The sequence below is a fragment of the Homalodisca vitripennis genome, chromosome 2, assembly GCF_021130785.1.
Source record: "Homalodisca vitripennis isolate AUS2020 chromosome 2, UT_GWSS_2.1, whole genome shotgun sequence".
Taxonomy (NCBI): Eukaryota; Metazoa; Arthropoda; class Insecta; order Hemiptera; family Cicadellidae; genus Homalodisca; species Homalodisca vitripennis.
This window is the reverse complement of record NC_060208.1, coordinates 178,565,643-178,589,683: the sequence shown is the minus strand read 5'-3', so window position 1 is coordinate 178,589,683 and position 24,041 is coordinate 178,565,643. Positions and strand designations below refer to the sequence as shown.

The 24,041-nt window shown below is 34.3% G+C and overlaps 1 protein-coding gene across 1 annotated transcript; it reads left to right on the top strand.

Moving 5' to 3' along the window:
* Positions 1 to 4,616: 4,616 nt before the first annotated feature.
* LOC124355921 (PDZ domain-containing protein 2-like) lies at positions 4,617 to 20,387 on the top strand. The gene is made up of 9 exons (XM_046807072.1): positions 4,617 to 4,705; positions 7,219 to 7,492; positions 7,539 to 7,835; positions 9,077 to 9,178; positions 12,552 to 12,767; positions 14,244 to 14,348; positions 16,021 to 16,146; positions 18,110 to 18,277; positions 20,157 to 20,387. The coding sequence occupies exons 1-9, from the start codon at positions 4,617 to 4,619 to the stop codon at positions 20,370 to 20,372; spliced, it is 1,593 nt and encodes a 530-aa protein (XP_046663028.1). The 3' UTR covers positions 20,373 to 20,387.
* Positions 20,388 to 24,041: the final 3,654 nt, after the last annotated feature.

Here is a 24,041-nt window from a genome sequence, read left to right as displayed (position 1 = left end):
CGTGGAGTATAATAATATACCTACCAGACAACGTGGGCTCTCCAAATGTTTATTGTGTAATGTGATATGCATGCGTGGTGAATAAACCATGCAAATTGTTTTATGGAACAGTTGCAATAGTTTTAAAAACAATACGTTACCTTTTAAAGTACATTGCGGAATGAATTCTGGATAATTAATTTGCATATGTGAATGCCATACAACTTAGCAATAATAGGACTTTTATAAACAACCGCAGTAGAATAAATCATTTTCTTTGTTTTTAGATCAAATAAAATAATTTTATTAGAAGCCTAATATGAAATTATCACAGAGACTAGTAATTAATTCTTATTCCAAATATGATATAGTGTATCCTTATGTTAAAAAGTCAAACGTAAAAACCAAAAGTCATGTAAAATGCGAGAATATAAATATTCTCCAGTAAAGTTTGTAAAATGTACTTATTATTTTGAAATAGAAATTAATTTTGATTTTGTTTCTTTCATGTATTTTTCTATTCCAGGTGAGTACCACCAACACTTGTAACCAATAGCCTGTGAAAAGTAAGTAGCTTATTATCAACTGAAGTAATTTGTATTATTACCCTTTAATACATAAGATCTACAAAATAATGTGAATTAGCGAAATCCAATTCTTTATTATACTCGTTAAATAGAAACGACCTGCATTGGTCAAGCACTGATAATCAGTACAGTATCAGTAACGTAAGTTAGTCTACTTATGTATACTGAAGAATTAAACCGTTATTTGCTACACTTTGTCCAGTTCACTGTCAGGGGAGTGATGTAAGTTAGCCAGCAACAGGCACAGTGTGATTGTCTGTGGCGGGTAGATTTATGCATGTCGTTACTGCACTGTAGATAACACACATTGATATAACTGTTGTTTGCTACACTGTGGTCACTTCAGTCAAGCATGTTAACTGTCAGGGGAGTGATGTAAGTTAGCCAGCAACAGGCACAGTGTGATTGTCGGTGGCGGGTAGATTTATGCATGTCGTTACTGCACTGTAGATAACACACATTGATATAACTGTTGTTTGCTACACTGTGGTCACTTCAGTCAAGCATGTTAACTGTCAGGGGATAATGTAAGTGAGTCAGCAACAGGCACAGTGTGATTGTCGGTGGCGGATAGATTTATACCTGTCGATACTGCACTGTAGATAACACACATTGATATAACTGTTGTTTGCTACACTGTGGTCACTTCAGTCAAGCATGTTAACTGTCAGGGGATGATGTAAGTTAGCCAGCAACAGGCACGGTGTGATTGTCGGTAGCGGGTAGATTTATACCTGGCGATACTGCACTGTAGATAACACACATTGATATAACTGTTGTTTGCTACACTGTGGTCACTTCAGACAAGCATGTTAACTGTCAGGGGAGTAACGTAAGTTAGTCAGCAACAGGCACAGTGTGATTGTTTGTGGCGGGTAGATTTATACCTGTCCCGATACTGCACTGTAGATAACCACACATTGATATAACTGTTGTTTGCTACACTGTGGTCACTTCAGTCAAGCATGTTAACTGTCAGGGGAGTGATGTAAGTTAGCCAGCAACAGGCACAGTGTGATTGTTTGTGGCGGGTAGATTTATGCATGTCGTTACTGCACTGTAGATAACACACATTGATATAACTGTTGTTTGCTACACTGTGGTCACTTCAGTCAAGCATGTTAACTGTCAGGGGAGTGATGTAAGTTAGTCAGCAACAGGCACAGTGTGATTGTCGGTGGCGGGTAGATTTATACCTGTCGTTACTGCACTGTAGATAACACACATTGATATAACTGTTGTTTGCTACACTGTGGTCACTTCAGTCAAGCATGTTAACTGTCAGGGGATGATGTAAGTCAGTCAGCAACAGGCACAGTGTGATTGTCGGTGGCGGGTAGATTTATACCTGTCGATACTGCACTGTAGATAACACACATTGATATAACTGTTGTTTGCTACACTGTGGTCACTTCAGTCAAGCATGTTAACTGTCAGGGGAGTGATGTAAGTTAGTCAGCAACAGGCACAGTGTGATTGTCGGTAGCGGGTAGATTTATACCTGTCGTTACTGCACTGTAGATAACACACATTGATATAACTGTTGTTTGCTACACTGTGGTCACTTCAGTCAAGCATGTTAACTGTCAGGGGATGATGTAAGTCAGTCAGCAACAGGCACAGTGTGATTGTCGGTAGCGGGTAGATTTATACCTGTCGTTACTGCACTGTAGATAACACACATTGATATAACTGTTGTTTGCTACACTGTGGTCACTTCAGTCAAGCATGTTAACTGTCAGGGGATGATGTAAGTTAGTCAGCAACAGGCACAGTGTGATTGTCGGTGGCGGGTAGATTTATACCTGTCGTTACTGCACTGTAGATAACACACATTGATATAACTGTTGTTTGCTACACTGTGGTCACTTCAGTCAAGCATGTTAACTGTCAGGGGATGATGTAAGTCAGTCAGCAACAGGCACAGTGTGATTGTCTGTGGCGGGTAGATTTATACCTGGCGATACTGCACTGTAGATAACACACATTGATATAACTGTTGTTTGCTACACTGTGGTCACTTCAGTCAAGCATGTTAACTGTCAGGGGATGATGTAAGTCAGTCAGCAACAGGCGCAGTGTGATTGTCTGTGGCGGGTAGATTTATACCTGTCGATACTGCACTGTAGATAACACACATTGATATAACTGTTGTTTGCTACACTGTGGTCACTTCAGTCAAGCATGTTAACTGTCAGGGGATAATGTAAGTCAGTCAGCAACAGGCGCAGTGTGATTGTCTGTGGCGGGTAGATTTATACCTTTCGATACTGCATTGTAAATAACACACATTGATATAACTGTTGTTTGCTAGACATTGGTCACTTCAGTCAAGCATGTTAACTGTCAAGGGAGTGACGTAAGTTAGCCAGCAACCGGCACACTGACTGTCTGTGGAGGGTAGATATATACATGTCACTGCACTGCAGGATAATGTAATAGTTGGGAGTTACACTTTGGGTTACTTCAGTACTGTGCTGAGAACCGGCGCCCTTTAAAAATCATTGAATGTGCTACGGAATCCCAGATAATTTATATACAGCACGATATAATATACGATATGTTATATACATATTACGATTTCCGACTTCTCTGTATCCTCATAGGAAATTGTATGGATTTTTTTGATTGTAGAATTGTTAGTTTTGGAATGTCTCCAGTTTAGCGAAATACCATTGACTGAGATTGAATACGAGTACTACATCTATGCTATAACGGCCTAAAATGTTCGGAAGATGTAACTTTTAGTTCCTGTATATTCAATATTGATGCCCTTGTTCATTAATTTTATTACTGACATTTTTATGAACAGTTTCAACATTTTCAGCATTAAAAGGCTTAAATTCTACTACATAGTTATTCCCTAATAAGACAAACAGTCAAAGAAAAAGCGAAATGCTTCAACATATATAATCCATTATTGTTTTAATTGCTAAATAAAAAAATACAAACAAACGGATACATGACATCGAAATTTGATGTCTATTTACTCCTGGTTATTTTATCTTTTTTACGTTTCCACTTAAAGAACGATATCCCAGAGTTAATAAACTTCTAGAAAATCATGTACAACGTGTATGTGCTGTAAAATTAAAAAAAATTATAATTTCAAATTGTTTTCCGACAGTTGTTTAAGCTTGGATTTATACATGACAAGAAATATGGTTTGATGTAACCATTTCTTTTTGTTGTGGTTGAACTATAAATCATGCTGTGAGTATAAAGTGTCAATTTAAGTAAATAAATTAATAATAACATTATTAATTGTTAAAGTACAATTTTCTATTGGAGATAAAATATAGAGCAGTGTTAAGATTTTACGCATTATTACTAACGAAGTAGTTTTTCAATTATGTAAAGTAACTGCCTGTGTAATGGGTCCATGATTCGACAGGTCGTCGTCCTTGCCCTTGACGTGTTTTGGACTACAGGTTGACCTTGACTCACTGTGCAAGACAGTTCACTGATCAAGGAATTTTGTTGTTACCTCGCCTTTACACTACTAGCTCAGCCACAGTACAGTCCCTCAGTTTCCATCAGTGGTGGCCTGGGTAAAAAAAAAACGGCATTAAACTGCTATTTTCTAATAAATGTTTGATGATCCACTTGTTGTGAATTTTGTCTTTTCAAAAACTTGTTTTCAGTAGCTCGACACATCAGGTGATAATTTGACATCTATTAGATTACTGTTACCACAAAATTAAAATAATCAAATGTTACTATAATTATGTGGCTTACACAACTATATTGCTATATTGCTATAATGAAGTTTATACAATTACACTGCTTGATCTAATGTAAAATAGAGCATAACGAGCGTTGTGAACACATTGCGAAATGAGGTTTACACAATTACAATGACGATCTAATGTAAAAAGCTTGCCGACAAACAGTTCCCAGATGTCAAATTATCAACGCCAACTGATGAAGCACAAGTGTCGAGCACAGACACAAGGTCGAGTGACAACCACTCTTTGGTTGACACCGTTCTGTATATCTACGAGTAGCTCTCAGTTTTAGTTCCAGATGTCAAATTATCAATGTCATCTGATGAAGCACAAGTGTCGAGCTCAGACACAAGGTCGAGTGACTACCACTCTTTGGTTGACACCGTTCTGTATATCTACCTCTCAGTTCAGGTACAGATGTCAAATTATCAACGTCACCTGATGAAGCATAAGTGTCGAGCTCAGACACAAGGTCGAGTGACTACCACTCTTTGGTTGACACCGTTCTGTATATCTAGCTCTCAGTTCAGTTCCAGATGTCAAATTATCAACGTCACCTGATGAAGCACAAGTGTCGAGCTCAGACACAAGGTCGAGTGACAACCACTCTTTGGTTGACACCGTTCTGTATATCTAACTCTCAGTTTAGTTCCAGATGTCAAATTATCAATTTCATCTGATGAAGCACAAGTGTCGAGCTCAGACACAAGGTCGAGTGACTACCACTCTTTGGTTTGACACCGTTCTGTATATCTACGAGTAGCTCTCAGTTCCAGTTCCAGATGTCAAATTATCAACTGTCCACCTGATGAAGCACAAGTGTCGAGCTGAGACACAAGGTCGAGTGACTACCACTCTTTTGGTTGACAAACCGTTCTGTATATCTAACTCTCAGTTTAGTTCCAGATGTCAAATTATCAATTTCATCTGATGAAGCACAAGTGTCGAGCTCAGACACAAGGTCGTGTGACAACCACTCTTTGGTTGATACCGTTCTGTATATCTAGCTCTCAGTTTAGTTCCAGATGTCAAATTATCAATTTCATCTGATGAAGCACAAGTGTCGAGCTCAGACACAAGGTCGAGTGACAACCACTCTTTGGTTGACACCGTTCTGTATATCTAACTCTCAGTTTAGTTCCAGATGTCAAATTATCAATTTCATCTGATGAAGCACAAGTGTCGAGCTCAGACACAAGGTCGAGTGACAACCACTCTTTGGTTGATACCGTTCTGTATATCTAGCTCTGAGTTTAGTACGACCTTGTGTCTGAGCTCGACACTTGTGCTTCATCAGTTGGCGTTGATAATTTGACATCTGGGAACTGTTTTGTCGGCAAGCTTTTACATTAGATCGTCATTGTAATTGTGTAAACCTCATTTCGCAATGTGTTCACAACGCTCGTTATGCTCTATTTTACATTAGATCAAGCAGTGTAATTGTATAAACTTCATTATAGCAATATAGCAATATAGTTGTGTAAGCCACATAATTATAGTAACATTTGAATATTTTTAATTTTGTGGTAACAGTAATCTAATATTAAACATTGTAATTGTGTAAGCCTCATTTCATAACGTGCTCACAGCGATCGCTATGTTCTGTTTAAAATTATGTAAATGAAAAATTGTGTAAAAATGACTACGAAATTTATCTTATGGCTTATTTTTAATAGGTCAGCAGTAAATACTTTCCAACCGTTCAACATTCTGAATTCTAATAAATAACAACAAATGTGTAACTAAATTATTCTCATCCACCTCTGTATAAGGAGATGGTGTATTGTGGTGTTCTCAGGGAAAATGGAAGAGGGTAGACTCCCACACTATCATTACTGAACTGATAACCAGGCCGCATGATTGATTCAATCTGCTCACATCGGTCCGGCCTCGGCCTACTCCTTTCCCCCAAAATAATCTCATCTTTCCTTCCATGTTGGAACGTACAATGTCGATTTCCAACGTCAATGGTCACATGTGTGTTATTTCTTCATGATGCGTGTACATTAGAGTGGTTCAGTTTTCACCGTTTGATTTTGATGTTTATTTTTTGCTCTTTAAGTAGTTCAATCTTCCTTGGGGGGGGGGTGGGGGGGGGGGGGGGTGGGGGGGGGGGGGGGTGGGGGGGGGGGGGGGTGGGGGGGGGGGGGGGTGGGGGGGGGGGGGGGTGGGGGGGGAATAGGGTTTTAAAATTCCCAAGAAAAAGTTTTTTTCCTATTAGAGGATTAGCAGTATTCTTAAAACTGTAAGAAATCTTTAGATAAGAAAATCTCAGAGCTTAACCTATATTGTATAGATGAGTTTATCTTACTTAGCCTTTTTCTAAGCTTGGATTTCATCTACATTAAAAACCATATTTATTTCTATTTGTAATTGGAAACTAACGTGAATGTTTTTATATAAAATAATATATAGTAATATTTAGTTTCTTCTTCTTTGGATTACCCTCAACAACAACTTGTAATGCCTTACACGTAAACCCCACTGTAAGGGATTTCCTTGAGGGTTTGTTCATCATTCACACTCGAACAACTAAAAAACATGACAGTGATAAAAGATTTATTATTTTAAAATGTTAAGACATGATTCTGTTTCAGTGGAATCCATATAGTGTTTTGAGCAATTGCATTACAACTGGGTTGAAACTATAGGGAGTTTTGTTATTTAGAGATGACATTATTTATATGTGTTTCTTTAACTTTACTTACATGCTTAGTACACATGTAAATCACGTATTTAAATCAGCTACTCTTGTAAGAACTGTAGACATAAAGAATAGAAGTTTATTGGTAAAATTAATGGTGTAAGATGTTCATAATAATTGGACTTTACAATAATGATTTAATATCATAGAAAAAGTTCAGACAAATAAATGTAGTAAGTAAATAGTCATATTGTTGAAACACATGTTCCCGTTGTTACAGTTCCCCGTACATCAACCAAGCGGTGTGCGTGCAGGTGCCAGCACCAAGCGTTCCCGTCCCAGGTGAACAGCTGTCGCCGACCAGCGTACTCAGTGAGGGCAACGAGCACGAGTCCTTCGTCGACTGTGAGTGTGTTGACGACAGTGGACGGACCGACAGTTTATCGGACGACCAAGTGCGACAGGACGATAAGGAACCGGAACAAGAAGAGGTGTGCAATGAACCGTCCTCAGAGAAGGCGAGTCCTAGCCCCAGTCCTGTGGTAGACGCGGAAGTGACCTGTGATGAGGAGGTAGTGCCCGACTCGTCGTCGACACTAGAGAAAACTCCAATCAGTGGAGAGTGTAGAAAGTGCGGTCACGGACACCGGAAGCTGTAGTGTAGCGTCGAGATCGGTCAGTGACAACGAAGTCGGACGAAGGACATCTGTGATAGACCCTCCCTCGGGGTTCCAGACCAGCACACCCTCATCAAAGGAAGATTTGGGTGTCTGTGAGACCGAGGTAAATGCCGAGAGTCTTCCTGAACCCTTACACCCACCTGTGGTCGAGGTTCCTCCATGGACTAGGACAGATCTAAGGGCTTCGGCAAAACTTTTTAGAGGACAGAGTGTAGACGTAAGTATGCTTTAGATTGATTTGCTTAGTTGTGCTTAACACATCTTACAAGGCAAAAACATTAAGATTGCTTGGTACATCTTGTAAAAGCAATAAAATATGCAGTGTTTTATGGTGCATAGGGAGTAAAATTAAGAAACTCTAGACATCCTATTTCAAGAGTAATTGCAGTAAACATTCTAAACAAATTTTAAGATGTGACAAACTATATAATACCGCACTCTTCTGTATACTGGATAGTAGTTTCAATCCAAAATAACACAAATCTGCAGTTAAGTGTCATATTTAATATCACACGGCCATGAGATTTGGTGATACATTGATAAAATTCTGTGGAAACCGGATACAGACTGTTAGAGTTTTGTGTTTGGTAGGTCTACTCATTTTGTGAACAATCATGATAATATAACTTTCGGATGAGAATGATGATCTATCCACATCCGTTTATGAGGCATAATCTGTTTAAGCATGCCAAGCATGACTGGTGTCCTTGCTCACTTTACAACTTGGCTTCTCGTTATTATCATAATTAAAGTTTTCAGGGTATTTGGTGTTGTTGAGGAAAGACTGCAGCTGACTGCACACAATATGTTCACTACACAGATTCATGAGTGGTCAAAATCATAGATTCTGAATGTTTTGGAAAAGGATTAACTGTGATCTCCTTTGTTGAAAAAGATAAAGAACCTCTGTAGCAAGTGAATGGACTTTGTGAAAGTTTAGAGCCAGAATGAAGACTCTTGGTTTATCAAGAACAAATTTAGGAGTTATTAAAACCTGGGAGTCCAATACAGTCTTTGATTACATTAGAAACTTACACAGGTAAAATGTTCAGGCCCATTTCTCTTGTATATTTAATTTGTATGGGCTGAAATATGTGCTTTGAGTTAAAATGTAATGCCACATTACTGAAGCTAACTTACTTGCTGTTTGCAGTGTACTTTGCACACTAACTGCAGTGAAACGTTTCTCCATTTTTAACTCCGACCCCGTATAAAAAACGTTTAACGTTCATAAAAATATACAAAAAACATTATTTTAAAGAATTTTTAAATTTCTCTGAATTGAGGCTTTTTATTACTTTCATCCTGTAGCTTTTACTGTAATTTATAAAAAACTAACTGTTATAATCTTGTTTTTGCTCATACTGGACAATAGATTAAAATAAGTAAATGGATTTAGAGTTTTTATGAGAGTGATCCATTTAGCTTTTCACTAATACGATGTTTCTATGGAACTAGAAACACCAGAGGTCCGCTTCACTAACGGTTTCACAGTTAACGATACCTTTACTGATACCAGTGATATCAGTACCTACGATTCAGGTGCCTGAGGAGGATGAGGTATGTTTGTGTTATACAGGTATTCACTGATAAGAGCACTAGTACACACACCTACGCAGCTGTAAAATGTAAACACGTGATATTGCACTGGTGTAATAAAAATATTCTCAAGTTATTTTTGTAACTGGATTGTGTTTTACGTTTTAACAAAATGTCTAATGTAGTGTACAAAATGCACCACACAAATGCACTCTTTGTTCACTTTTAGGAGAAAAGTAATAATATTTTTGTACAAATTCAAATCAGCCCTATGATATTTTATTATGTATTAATTCACTATTTTGTGTACTGACAATAATGAATAATTAACAAATATTTATAAAATATTATTAATTAAAAGAAAAACTTTAAATTATAAAAATGGTACTTTGCTGATTGACATAAGACCAAAAGAGCGCTTATTGATGCATTTGGCATTTTTCCTTTTTAGAAAATCGGATACAAGAGCTTGCTTCCAATTTTTAAATTTTTGATAATACATGAGCACTAACTGATCTGATAGGAATAAAATTTGGACAGCCATAATTTAAAAATGCTCTCAAAAGAGATTGAGAATTGTGATAGTAAAACTTATGTAACAATAATTGAGGATAAATTATTATGTTTAATACCTTGTCCCTCAAAAAGAGTCTAAAAGTGATAATGATTGGCTTACATAGTGAGTTTCATATAAAACATTTAGGTCATATACATCTTGAAGATATTTTAAGAAGACTGTAAACAAAATTTGTTTGCACTTATTCTTATTAATAATTTATTTATGGAATTGAACATTTTAAAATGTATGATTTTTAGTTATATGGAAAAGAGGATTCTGTTATTTAAAAACAGTTGAACATATGTAATAACAATTTTTTTACCAAAAGGTTCATAATACAACTTTCTACAAAAACATGTTTTTTTTTGTATTAATATCAGAGATTATATATAGTAATGCTTTGACATAGTTATTTTGATAATTATAATAATGTGTAATGTTCCTGAATACTATAATCTATAAATAGTAAGTAAATGTAAACTTAGAGATACATGCAAAGTTGTTAGAAGATAATAATACAAATTTTAAGGAAGTAAATGAACTCTTAATAAAATATAATGGTTCACACAGATGCAATTTATATTATTGGAAAGACTGTTTGCAAGTAACTGGTTTATTCAAATAAGCCTAAACGATCATTCTGCTTTATAAGTATATTAATGAAGTTCTAAGGAACTACCAATTCCAAAATAACTTGTTGAAAGTAATTGTAGGTGTTTCTATATTGAACCAACATGAACAGAGTCAAGGCCTGGAGGTATAAAGAGAAGCCTTGCAAAATGCAAATCTTCAAATGAACTGGCATTTTGTATGGCTGCTCCTCTGAATGGGAACATTCCGTTTTAGAAGTATTCTACATGTTCATTTGTACACAATAATTGTGTGGTTCAGTTTTACAATCAATATATGAATTACATTAGGGACAGTTTGAGTAGAGGGATTCATATCAAATTGGTCTATCATTGATATACAATCTATATATATTTTAACAAGCAATGACATTTTATGTGTCAATTGGGGTTTGAGTAGAATTTAATGATTGGAAATGCAAAAATTATAAAAACATGCAGTTCAGGTACATATTAATAGCCCTGAACTGCAGATTGACTAATAACAATAACTACTTACCTTCGTCAGACATTTCAAACTAGTCATACACTATTATAGTTTCGACTTTTAAGAAGTCATGTTCTGGTGTCAGTGTCAAATAAATAAACGTGAGGATTATCCATTTGATGTTCTCATAGTTTAAAATTCATGAACAAAGTACAAACACAATGAATACATAAATTACACTCGAATATTAAACATGATAAAACATCATGGCCGGCAGAATACAGGACAACATTCGTGAATTTAAAACTATGACAACTCCAGGTGGATAATCCTGGCTTTTAATATTTATTGATACAGACACCAGAAGATGACTTATTAAAAGTCGAAACTATAGTAGTGTATGACTACAGTTTAAATGGTTTGATGAAGGTATGTAATTGTTATTAGTATAAAAAATGTGTTTGGTTGAGTTTACATCACATTACAAATACTTTAGTATCAGAGTAATTGATTCAAAATTGTTAATCATGTAACCTTTCTTTTAATTGAATTTGAGCTGTTTGGAAAGAATATTGCATGTATGTTTGAGTGTGAGCGGTTTATAAAATATGATTGATCATATAAAATAAAGTAAAAGAAATGGGTTACACAATAAAAGTTAAAATGCTCCGTTATCAGCCTTTATAAGGTAATTATCAGACAAAAAGTCTCTCTATATGTCAAGAGTGATTAAAGCACTACTTTGTGTGGTTGCAGTTGTGTTTTCTTTCTTGTGTTCTTGAAAAATGAGGTTCCTTCAATAAAGGGGTAAGAACATGCTGTTTTAACTTTCAAAGTCCTAATTCAATATCATTAGTACAATATAATAATACAAAGTAGTATATCCAAACAATATTTTTATTTTTAAGTGGCTGATATTTTTAGTAACATTTTCATTTTTGACTGTTATTGAATTGGTTTATCAAATGTGAGTGTTGCCTTTTCATATACTGCATGTTTTTACATTTAAAAAATAGTTTTTAAATATATGTCATTGACCATGTTGATGTATCTATTACTGATAATTAATAAATCTTAGTAAAATAATTAACCTGTGTATTACCGGAAATTTTCTCTATAAATAACAAGAACAGTTTTTGAGTAAAATGGTCATTTTTTAAGTTTATAAATTCTGATAAATGAACAACATTATACTGATTTTAAATCACTGTTATTTAGAAGTAATTGGACAGTTGAATTTTTGTTGCACAGTGTGTGACAACGACAAATATATAATTATAAATCTTAATTATTTATTTGTAAATTATTGTAAACATTAAACCCTGTAGAAATTCCAAACTTAGCTCTGGGTTTAGATTAGCAGGTTGATGGAGTTACTCTAGACTCTGTTCCTATATAATGTGGTATATTAAGGGTAATATTCATTCCCAGTCAGGATAGAGTAATGGAACTTTTAAATATGAAGTATTCAAATAGAGGACAATAATGAATTAGGAGGCAAAAGTATTCTTTAAGTTTATGAGATCTGGTATTTCAATATTTAGCCTCTTTACTTTTAAGGATGAAAGTTTTCTGAACAGCTCACCACCAACTGGAATTCTTCAATGATAATGGCGAGTCAATAATTTATTTTCAGAAAACTGAATAAATCCAGTTTTTAATCCTAAATAGAAATTTCATCAGTTTGTAATAACCGTATCTGTTAGACATTCATCAATCTAGCATTGATACATGTGCATGATATTGAAAAGGTTTCAAAAACCTTTGCTGTTTTGGCAGGTTGAAAGCACTTCTGTGCTGCTAAGGCGCAGCAAGCTACTCCGCTCTGCCAGCACAGGTCAGGAGGTAGATACTGTTGGCAACGGGATGACTGTGACCAACCCCACTACTTCGCAGTCGTCAGTGCTGCTCGCCAAGCATTGGGGGCCTGAGAGAGCAGTGCACGTCCTGCGCGAGCCCAACTGTAGCCTGGGTATCAGCATTGTCGGTGGCAAGGTGATTACTTCAAGTCTTGATCGTGCAAGTTCTGTTTTCTAAATATTTGTATGGTAAAAATGTTTTTCGCTCCTGGAAGAGATAGTTGCCATTACCAAGCTGTTTGGTTACCGAACTCAGGAGTTTGGATCAGAACTAACATGGAGTTAATTCTCGTTTGCTACTTTAACAGTTTTGAAATCAATACTAACCACCGTATATTGCATGGACCCTCCCCCCTATTCTGTTTATTGCCCACATAGAACATGAGAATGGACAGACTAATAAAAAAAGGTTTAATACACATTTCTCAAGTACAATGTATAAACATACCCTGAATAAAATAAACAAACAAAAGAAGAAACACTTGATAATAAACCTTCTAAATGTAAATAACAATTGTTGATAACAAGTTTTGATTAGTTGTTGATTTGAAAAAATAATAACATAATGAATATAATTTTAAATTTAGGTAAATTTGTAGATCAGAGTCTAAGGATTCAAGTGGAAAATATTAATTTAGCGAATGTTAAGTCCTTATGGTTGTTTTGATTTTAATATAAGTTGGTATGCAAATTCATTATTTCTTAGATTCAAATCATTTCGAGAGCTATTTTCACAAGGTTTAATTTTGCTTATAGCTTTAAGTTTATAGCAACTCTCAAAGTTTTGTTATGGCGAATAGCGTGTAAGGCTACTGGTTTTTATCGTCTTTGTGATTAATAGAAAACCGGTGACCGGTCATTCTTACCCGCAAAGAATTTGAGGTTCAATGTAGTCCTTGGGACAGAACCTACAGGTTAGCTGGTAAATTGAATTGTTGGAGGTACAGTCCAATTTACCAGCTATTGGATAAGTTTTCTTAGTGATGCTACTTTGGAATTGATCGGCCTTATCCATAATTTTTGTAAATATCACAACGTGGTTTATTACATGGTTCACAACCAAAGATAAATTTTGAGAATTTTTTCCAACATGAATTTTGGGCCTTACAAGCATATTCTTCAAATTTTTAGGTCTCTTAAATACTATTCTAGGTGGCCTGGACAATAACTTCTCAGTTAAGGATGATTTTATTAAAATTTCATAGCCAATTTTCATAACTCTATTGAATTTGTGCAAACCAGGATCATTGTGAAAGTGATTTGGAATAACTGTAACCTTTTTAGGTTGTCTGTGCTGCAGGTGTAAATTTTGAAATAAAAAAGCGTTTTTACATCAGGATTTGGCTCTTTGTTTGAAAATAAATAAACTTTGGTTTAATTTGGTGTCTTAGGTTTGATAGACATATGAAACTTCATATTGTACTGAACAATGGATGTGAAGAATTAGTGTAACACAGTACCAAAAAAAGTATTAATGTTGTTGAGATTTCTGTTTCAATATCATGTTTTGTTAATTGTTTTATTTTCATTAATATTTTTAGCAAACAGTTCATGTAACAGCCGATAAATTCAGCAGGTTTAAAAGTTGTGTAAAATAAATTTCTCTTTGCAGGTTGACTTGTACAATGCAGGACCAGACAGTGGGTCAGCAATTTCGGGAATTTTTATCAAGAACGTCCTGCCACAAAGCCCGGCCGGACGTACCAATGAGCTTAAGGTAGGTTCTGTAGTTGTCTCAAGGAGTGGTTAAAAATGTAGATCAATATTGAAAATCACTACTTATAACAGTGAGGAGCAATTTATAGTTGGGAAATGTGACTTTCATACAGTTTAGTTATTAGCATTTTTTATATGGTAACTTGATTTGTTACTTTGTGCAGTTATTTCTTTCAAGATAATGAATTTTAGTACATTGTGATTTGTTTCAGAGTGTAGTAAAATTCTGTTTAAAAATACCATTTTTCCAGATACCTTCAGTAGGAAAATTAATCACAAAATTGGTCAGTGTAAAAAGTATGTTTTTGAATTAATATTGGTAAACTGCAATGGGTTCATTACAAAGTAAGTTGTAGTTATATATAAAAATTAATCTTCTAAAATCCATAAATATACCTTTGTAGATTACTTATGGATTTTCAAGTAATAATTTGTGGTATGACTCAAATGGAAGGAAAAACCATGAAAGACTAATAATATATGTACTTGTTAGATATATTGATTGTTCGACTTCTAACAGCTGACCTAAAAGCAGTCATTGGATTACATTGACATAAAAAGTGGTTGCTTCAGTTAAAATATTTTAATGTGAGAAACTTCAACACTAATCTGGTTGCAGCGGGTCTCCTTGAACGGGTTGTTTCTTTTCTTATCATCGGTCAGGATAAAATGGCACAGTTGGGTATTTGTTTGGAGTGAGATTCTTGCAGTGTGATGTATCTTCTGTCAAACGATTTAAAATATTTGAAACAAGACAATTTTAAGAAAATGGGGAAGGAATGATTTGAATGGGGATGGTTATAATGAGCAGCCTTATCCTCTGTTTCTCCTCTTTCCATCTCTTCACTCAGATTTATAAATAATAACAAAATTTGCTTTGCTTTGTTAGGAATTGAATTTGTTCAGGCAGTAAATATTACAAGGAATTTATGACTGCTCTTTCAGTCCTTTTTTATAAATATAATTTATTTGTGTACTGTAGGCCTCTAATATACTATACAAACATAATTTAAATTTTTCATTCTGTGATTAGTTTTCTACAGCTAGTTTTAATCATACATAGTCCAAAAATGTATTGGTTTTGAGACAAAGTTAAAATTTCTTTATAATCTTATAATTATCGCTAGTATTCACTTTATTTAGTATCTTTTTTCTATTATTGCTCTTTAACTAAAATCTGACACCAATTTTTAAACATTAATATCTTAACAATTGTTGGCCTGCTTGCATTAAATTAACATGAACTAATAAGAATAAGAATATGTGTATTATCATAAAGCTTACACAAGCATCGACACAAGTCATGTATAAAATATGAAAACGAGCATAAGTCCAGATAAGGGAGATTTGGTAACTAAAATATAAAATTGCAAAAACAGTCACACTACAATAATTTAAATATTATTTTAAAATTTAAATAAATAACAAATGAAAACAGGTATATAACAAATAAATAAATAACTAATAACAACTGCAAGTAAAACATAGTGTTGGGTCAAGAATTGAATGATAAGCAAGAAACACACACATTTTATATTGACATGATGTGTGGGTAGTAATCAAAAGTGTAGAAAGACAGATTTACCTGATGTGCTGTGCGGTAAGGCAGATCTAAAGAACACTAGTTTTGTCTCATTTCCATAATTCATGTACTGAACAACGTATGATTGCAGACTGGAGATCGGATCCTGGAGGTTGACGGTATTGACCTGCGAACTGCCAGCCACGAACGTGCTGTCGATGTTATCAGGGCTGCAGGCAACCCTGTCCGCTTCCTCGTACAGTCGCTCGTCCAATGGGTGAGTCCACGTATTCGTAGAAACTCATTTGACTTATTGGGTGGATAAATTCTCTAAGATAAATTCATAACTGTTGCAAGGCTTCTCTTGTTTTATCTGCTTGTACCAACTCTCCTCAACTATGAGTGTCATTCGGAAAAATAAGTTGCTTTAATATATGAAAACTCATACTTTTATAGCTTTTGAATTGTATATATTTGAAAGAACAGCTCTAAAACTATTTTTCAAAGCTATTTAGATTAAATACTTATCATATTTAGTATATAATCTTTTCAATACCTATTGATTAAAAACTCTGCTGCCTACACACGTATCCAATCATGGCGGTTTTCATGACGATGAGTTGTGACATCACTCCATTGATTGTCTTTTGTTTGACATTGACATAAGGATCCCATGTTTCATCACCAGTGACGAGTGTTGTTAAGAAATATTTGCCACATTCTTCATGGTACCAGATAAGAAATTTTAGACCTGGTCCCATTATATTAGTTTTGATTTCATCAGTCAAGGGTTTGGATATCCAATTATCTTTATATCCAAGTTTCCTAATCACAGTCTCATACTCTATTTTTTTTATGTCAGTATATCATATACAGTTTTTGATGTCTGTGGAAAATGTTTTGAAAAGATCTGTGATTGTGAATCTTGGATTTTCCTAACGTTATGATTGATTTGTTCGATGAGGTCACTGTTAATCATCAGAGATAATCAGCCACTTCTCCTTATTTGTGAGTATTAAGTGATTCTTCACAAAAAAAAATTTCACCATTTTTAACTGCCTTATAGCTCATAATGTTTCTTCCTTGTACAGAACACAAAGCACGATGAATTTCCACTGGTTGCATCTTTTCACCAAAAGTAATGGAGTGGTGCTACTTACTTCACAGTCGGTGGGATAGTTGATTATGGCGGTCATTTTGAACATTAGTACAGAGCACATAGAATGGCATAGCGACCACACAGTCACAACCTGTGTGTATTGAACGTAGCTACATATCACCACTCAGACCGTGCTGTCAACCGTTTGACAAGAGTGATCCCAAATCCAAAAATTATTACTCTAACTGCTGTAATATTAAAATTCAATTTTGGGCATTTTAGAATTTTACTAGTATTTCTAATTGAGTACTAAAACCACATAAACATTTTGTTTGCGTACGTTACATACAATTTCTCAGCATTTCCAAATAAATTCCTAACTATTAAATCCACACTTTACCTTGAAACTTAAGCTATCAATCTTATGTGTCATGAGTCTCTATATCAAGCTTTTTGATGCACACTGTGTCAAAATATTACTGACACATCCAGGTATTGGCTACCATGAGATATTTTAACCTCCCTGTGGGTAGTCAACTTTAGTCATTTTAAGAGATTTTTAACTGAATTTCAGTGTCAGTTTCAGTTGAGAGATATATGTGTTTTTGTTCTTGCAGCAACATGAGGCAGAGTGTTATCATAGCAGAGTGACGCTGCTAAAGAATAGTCCTTGTCGAGGATTTTAACAAGTCTACTGTTTACGCACATTTATATTGTTCACAGGACATTCATTATAAACTGCAACAAGCTGCATGTAAATGTTAGCTGGACAAAGATAACAAAATTAGAAGTAAAATAACAATGCACTTTACAATTGGTAGGATTATATACCAACAAACAAAAGCAGTATAACCACACAACCATCAGTGACAGAAACTTGAACATGATTTTGGCATATTAGGTGATCGACAAAGAGTGTGTAATTTTAAATAAACACAATACAGGACAACCTATGTGGACTTGATAGACAATTGATTCTTACTTTAAAAATTATCATTTTGTATGTGTATGTATGTAGTAAAGTTTATTTTGTAAATATAAATATTATGTATGCAAGCATTAGAAATTCATAATAATCTTACTAATGTTTCATGTACTTATTACCTGACCGGCATTTAGATTGTTATACTGATGTTTGCAGAGTGTTGACGGTGAGAGTGAAGGTGCCTCAGGGTACGGGAGAGGGGAATCTGTGAGGAAGCGTGCCCCAGCACCACCATCGCCCACAGACCTGTTAAAGGCCACCCCCTACCCCATCCCCTCTCCGCGTACCCCCACCCCTGAGCTGATCCAGGTAAACAACCACCAGGTAACCACATTTACACTTACTTCCAATACTTGCAGACAAGGTTTCTCTCACCATTTTGCAAGTGAAATTTGTAGATAATTTGTACAAAGTTGTAAAAAAATTGAATTAATGATAATCTCAGTGTAAAGAATAAAAACCCTAAATGTGGCATAGAGTAGTGTTTGTGCCATCCTTTGGACCTGAATACTACTCAAGAGGTACATTCAAATGGATGCTCTAGATATTACGGGGATTTTTGGCAGAATTGTATGGCATGTTTTTCTTTTTTTTACCACAACATGTAAAACATTTTAAACCTTTTATTCTTTTTTGGTTCGTTTAAGATTAAATGTCATATCTTTTCTATGTAGGTTTTTTATTATATCTCCAATCATAACTTTTGTACAAATCAAATGTTTACAATTAAATTTCTGAATAAAAAGGTATATAATATAATTATTTTATATTTTACCTATTATAATAAAATAAATACAAGACAAAGTCCGAGGTACAAAAAACATTTCACTACTGAGAGAAATTTGACCGCTAGTTCTGATTACAGACAACAGGTCATATATTAAGCTAACCCAGTTAAAAATTAATCATATTGATTTGTAAGGTAATCTACACAAACACTACACAAATACCAAGTATTAAAAAATTAAAACTCTTATAGAAGAAGTTATATAGATACTTCTTTTTTAGATTTGGTATGTTTTTTTCTATGTACCAAATGTACCTATGTATTGTAAGGAGAAATAAAAATGGTGCATACAAATAAATTAAGATCATAAAGTTACAGTTTTTGTATTTCAAAGTTTTAAACAATTAACAATTTTTAAATTTGTTTATTTATTTATTTAAAAATCTTAAGATGTTTTTATATAAACAAAGTTTACAAGTTATAGCCTACTTTCTCCCATACAAAATAAAATAAAAAATCATCTTGTTATGTTTATTTAAAAAAGTTATGAATTATTTGGCTTAACACTTACACAAACACCAAAAGAGTGCTTGGCACTGAGAGGGGTGACCTTGTCATAAATGCTTGGCATTGACAGCGCCACCACATAAAAAGTGCTTTTGGCACTGACAGTGCTTGGCACTCAAAAGGTAAAAAAACTTTATCAAATAACATCAGTAATGAATGGTTTGCGTATATCATCAAAGAGCCACAGTTTCAAGCTTTTAGTGAATATTTATGATTTTTTTGGATTTTACAGTACTTGGCAATATATTGAAAGACTTTGGTGCAACATAAAGAAAATACCTTTATCATTATCTCAAAATATGTCAATTTAGACTTCTAACAATATCAAACTGACTTTGGTTTCTAAAAATTGGTCTTAAAAGTAATGTATTTCTGTTATTTTTTCTGACTAGAGTTTCAGCTGTTATGAATCAACCATTATAAACAGCTGACCTAGGTACCTGCCAATTTCCCAAATGTTAGACTCTAAACTAAGCGAAGTATATGAAGAACAAATTGTATCGCTGTTCTTTGTATTTTTGTACTAATAATAAAATGTGGTAAATCAACTACACTGTCAGTACCAAGGCTGGCATTGTAAGGGTTTTTGTGTTGAGTTAATTGATAAAAAAATTATTATTTCACAAATTAATTATAATACTACATGAAAACACACATACTATATTAATATTTTATCACCAACATAAGGACATTATCAGACATAGTATCACCTTATTGTAACGTTAATATTGTTACGCCATTGTAATTTTGTTTTATAAATAAGTTTTGTTCAGAAATTTCAAACAAAAGAGATTTTAAACCACATGTGTGAAAAAAAATTAAGCCCTTAAATTAAGCTGCACTTTTTTGTTTGAAAATAAAAATGTTTTTCTTTATTCATAAAATATATCACGTAAACATGTGTTGCAGGATGGCTGGTCAGATGGCAGGAAACAAAGTTTCCAGGGGAGAAGGGCCTCCACTAAGTCGGGTCCACCCCCAAAAGCGCCGCCCCAGAAACAAGCCTCTGTCAAGAAATACTCATCAGACAGTGATAGTGAAGACGATGAGGAAGACACGAGAGACATGGAGGGTCGTATCTATACAAAAAAAGGTGTTGAGGTAAGAATTTGTCTCCCTGACTAGTTGTGATGGATCTGTATAAATTATGATAAATGTTTTAATCAGTTTATATGTATGGTCCCATGTTGATGCTGCCATTTGAAGTCGTTTGGGTGACAATTTTGGAAGAATTTCAATAAATTTCAACCTGTTGGTGAAGTCTGTAAAAAAATAAATAATTAATTTGTTAAAATGACATTTATGGCACAATATTATCATTTTTATTTGTTGAGGGTACTATAATATCAAATAAATGACTAAATCAGAGTTATTGAAACCTTTTCTTCATTCAGTTAGTCAGAGTGATCAAATTTCTTATCGGTTTTTTTTTGTAGAGATGGGTCGTTGCAACTGGAACTGCTAAGTCGTGACTTTCTGTAATTGCATTTTATGTTATGGAACCGCAACAGCAAAAAATCAAAAGGTTCCAGTGGAGCTGTTGCAACGAATGCGTGATTGTAACAAAACGGTCTACCATTACAACAAAAATGTAGAAGGTTCCAATGGAGTTTTAGCAACAACACGACCATTGCAACGTATTCTGGGCTGCTGGAACTGTTAATGGAACAATGAGATAATCGTGACGTTTACAATACGAGTCCAAAGGGCTTTTTTGCCTTTTCTCCTCTCCCTCCAATACTATGTTTTATCGTTTGGGAATTTAATTCCTTTTGAGTACCTTTTTAATCTATAACACTACTATATAGCTTATATTTAATAGCCAATTTAATTCCTAGGTAAAACAGTGATTGAACGTTTTCCACATTAATGTTATTATCAACATTTAATTGTTATCTTAATCAAACTATACATTAATATTTACAATATACTGTATTTGATATAGTTTGTAATCCAAACATAACTGAATGAATGTAATAAAAATTGAAATGTTACATGATTTTTGTGTCTTTTAGCTATATTGCATTAAACAAATCTGATATACACAACATGACTAAACATAAAGAAACGCATATGGCGTTTTATTGGAACACAACTATTAGTCGGAAGCTCTTCACAGCTGTCGCGAACTTGTTGCTACATTCCATATCTGGACTGGTTTGGCACACATCAGGTTTTTTGGAGTAATATTATATTTACATTGTCTTGGCAAACGATGTACACTTTGACATAGAAAAATGTCTTTTATACTAGGCTTTAGATCATATATTTTTGTAAATTGTTTATTTTATAGGGAATTAAAATAACATCTGTTCAAAGCACATGATTTAATTATGCATACTCAATGTTAAATAAATTTAAAATTGAAATAGCAGTAGAATAATATAGGTGTTGGAGTTGTGTAACATTAGCATGACCTTAAAATTTGAAAGGGCTAACATTGTTCATCTTGCATTTTTGGTCAAGGTATCAGATAAATTATATTTTTAGTGTTACAAAGTATAAGATTCTTTTAGAATTTACCTCTATACAAATATGTTTTTAAATTAACAACTTTAAGCTTTTCAGAGGAACAATGAATACCTACATTTATTCTCACTTTATTTCTCTTCACAAAAACTTCCCTGTTTTCCTTTCCCTGTGGGGGGGGGGGGGGGTGGGGGGGGGGGGGGGTGGGGGGGGGGGGGGGTGGGGGGGGGGGGGGGTGGGGGGGGGGGGGGGTGGGGGGGGGGGGGGGTGACCTGTAAAATGAATTTCCTCTAAATGAAAATAAAATATAAAAATAGTTATTTATAAAAACCCAAGAATTACAGGAGTTTACAATCTGAAAAAATTATATTTAAAAACTGAAAATCCCAACTGAAAACTGATTGAATTCTCCTAGTGACAAGAACGTAGCCAAGAAAATTTTTTTGGGTGGGGGTCCAGGACAACTGATATTTTCCTGTAGTGGACAGAAAGTAAGGTAAATTCAGTCAAACGCTCATTCCTGAATTTTGTTTCCTAAAAAGGTTCTTAACCCTTGTGTCAATGTTAAGAACAGTCCTTTCAGCCGTACATGTTCAGTAATAACTAATTATTTAAATAATGATAAATCGTTATTGCTAAAAAAATAATTTAAAAAATTTTTAAATTTACGAGGGAGGTCCCTGACCCCTTGAACCCCCTCGCTTGCTACGCCCTTGCTTAGTGTTGATATTCCACACAAACATTTATTGAACCCAATCTATAATTAGAATTTTTAGAAAAATTGTTTTAAATGGTAAATTGTTTTAAAACTTTAATATAATATCCCCACTTAAAAATTATTTAATAAACAAAAGTTGCCAAAAGACAAAAGCTAGAAGATAAAAAGGGTTAATATTACATATCTCATTATGATAAATACATTACTACTCCAAACAGGACCCATAATTAGGAACTGTTGAAAAAACAAAATGTGAAAGTTTTACAGTATGTGTATGAGTTATATCCATAGGAAGTGCCTATTCTATTCGTTTATGACTTACTTTGAAATATAATTGAATAAAATGGCTTGTGTAAAACATTTTTTCTGGAGAAAATTAAAATTTGTTGAAAATAAATATCTGAACACCGACCCCCCTTCTGTCATCTTCAAGTTATCATTTTTTAATCTTGTACTGGTTTTTCTTATGGTACCAAAATTGTTTAAGATGTCTCATAGATTTTGCTTCAAATTTCTACCACAAGTGATTAGCCTTTCTACCACATATTTTATTTGCCTTTATACCTGTCTTTAGAACTGTTATAGTGAGTAGGTTGTGACCAAAATTTTAATTTGAAAATTAAATAAATTAACTTATTGTAATTGAAAAAAGTAGTATCCTAGGCCATGTTTTTTGGCACTATTATTTTTAGTTGGTACAACCAAAACCCTAATTTCCAAGTTTTTAAGCGAAATGTTTGGCTTAATACTTGGTAGAACATTGTATGAATCAATAAGAATTATGCACAACAAGATTGAACTATAATGAGTAAATAGTTGCAAAGGTAACTATAGATTACAGTGTTTTAGCATATTTATATCAGTTTAGAAAAGTTATTGTTGTGATGATAACATACAAGTTGGCATAGGTAGTTTGTTGTCCCCCCCCTTGTTATTATCATCAGGGGTCAAACTTTTCACTCCGCCTCATAATCACTTGAAGTGCATCGATAGGATCCTGTTTGTTTGAGTAGTTCAAAAGCTGACAGAAAATAGTTTATTCCTGTGAAGTGAAATTGTAAACTGGTAGGTAAGAATAAGTTAATATTATAACTGAATACTATTTGGAAAGCAAATTATTAGTTACACAATTTTTCATTATGAAAGGTGCATTACAATCGTGGAGTAGATGCATTCAAGAGTTGCCTGACCAACTGATGAGTCAAGATTTTCCATACTCAACCAGCCCACACTGGTTGTTTGTACCACACTAGGATCTTGTGATTCCGATACCTTGTGAAACATCAACCCTTTAGAAACTTTGTAGTAGGACACACTCCAATAAGGCCTTTGAAGCCTCCAAACACAACCTTTTGCCTTGTTGTGTCCCGGGTGTTTGATAAATAACTCCACAAACAAGCAAGCTGAAAGCCTTAATTATTCAGCTACAAGAATGTACGCAACACCATTACTTAATCAGAATCACCGCTGTCCTGTGCTGCATGCAATTCCAACATAATTTTACTGGTGTTAAGAACCGATTATGAAAACAATTATCTGTCTCCCTATTGTAGCACAACAAACACAATGGCTAAAATATATACATATATTACTTTTCTAGATATAAC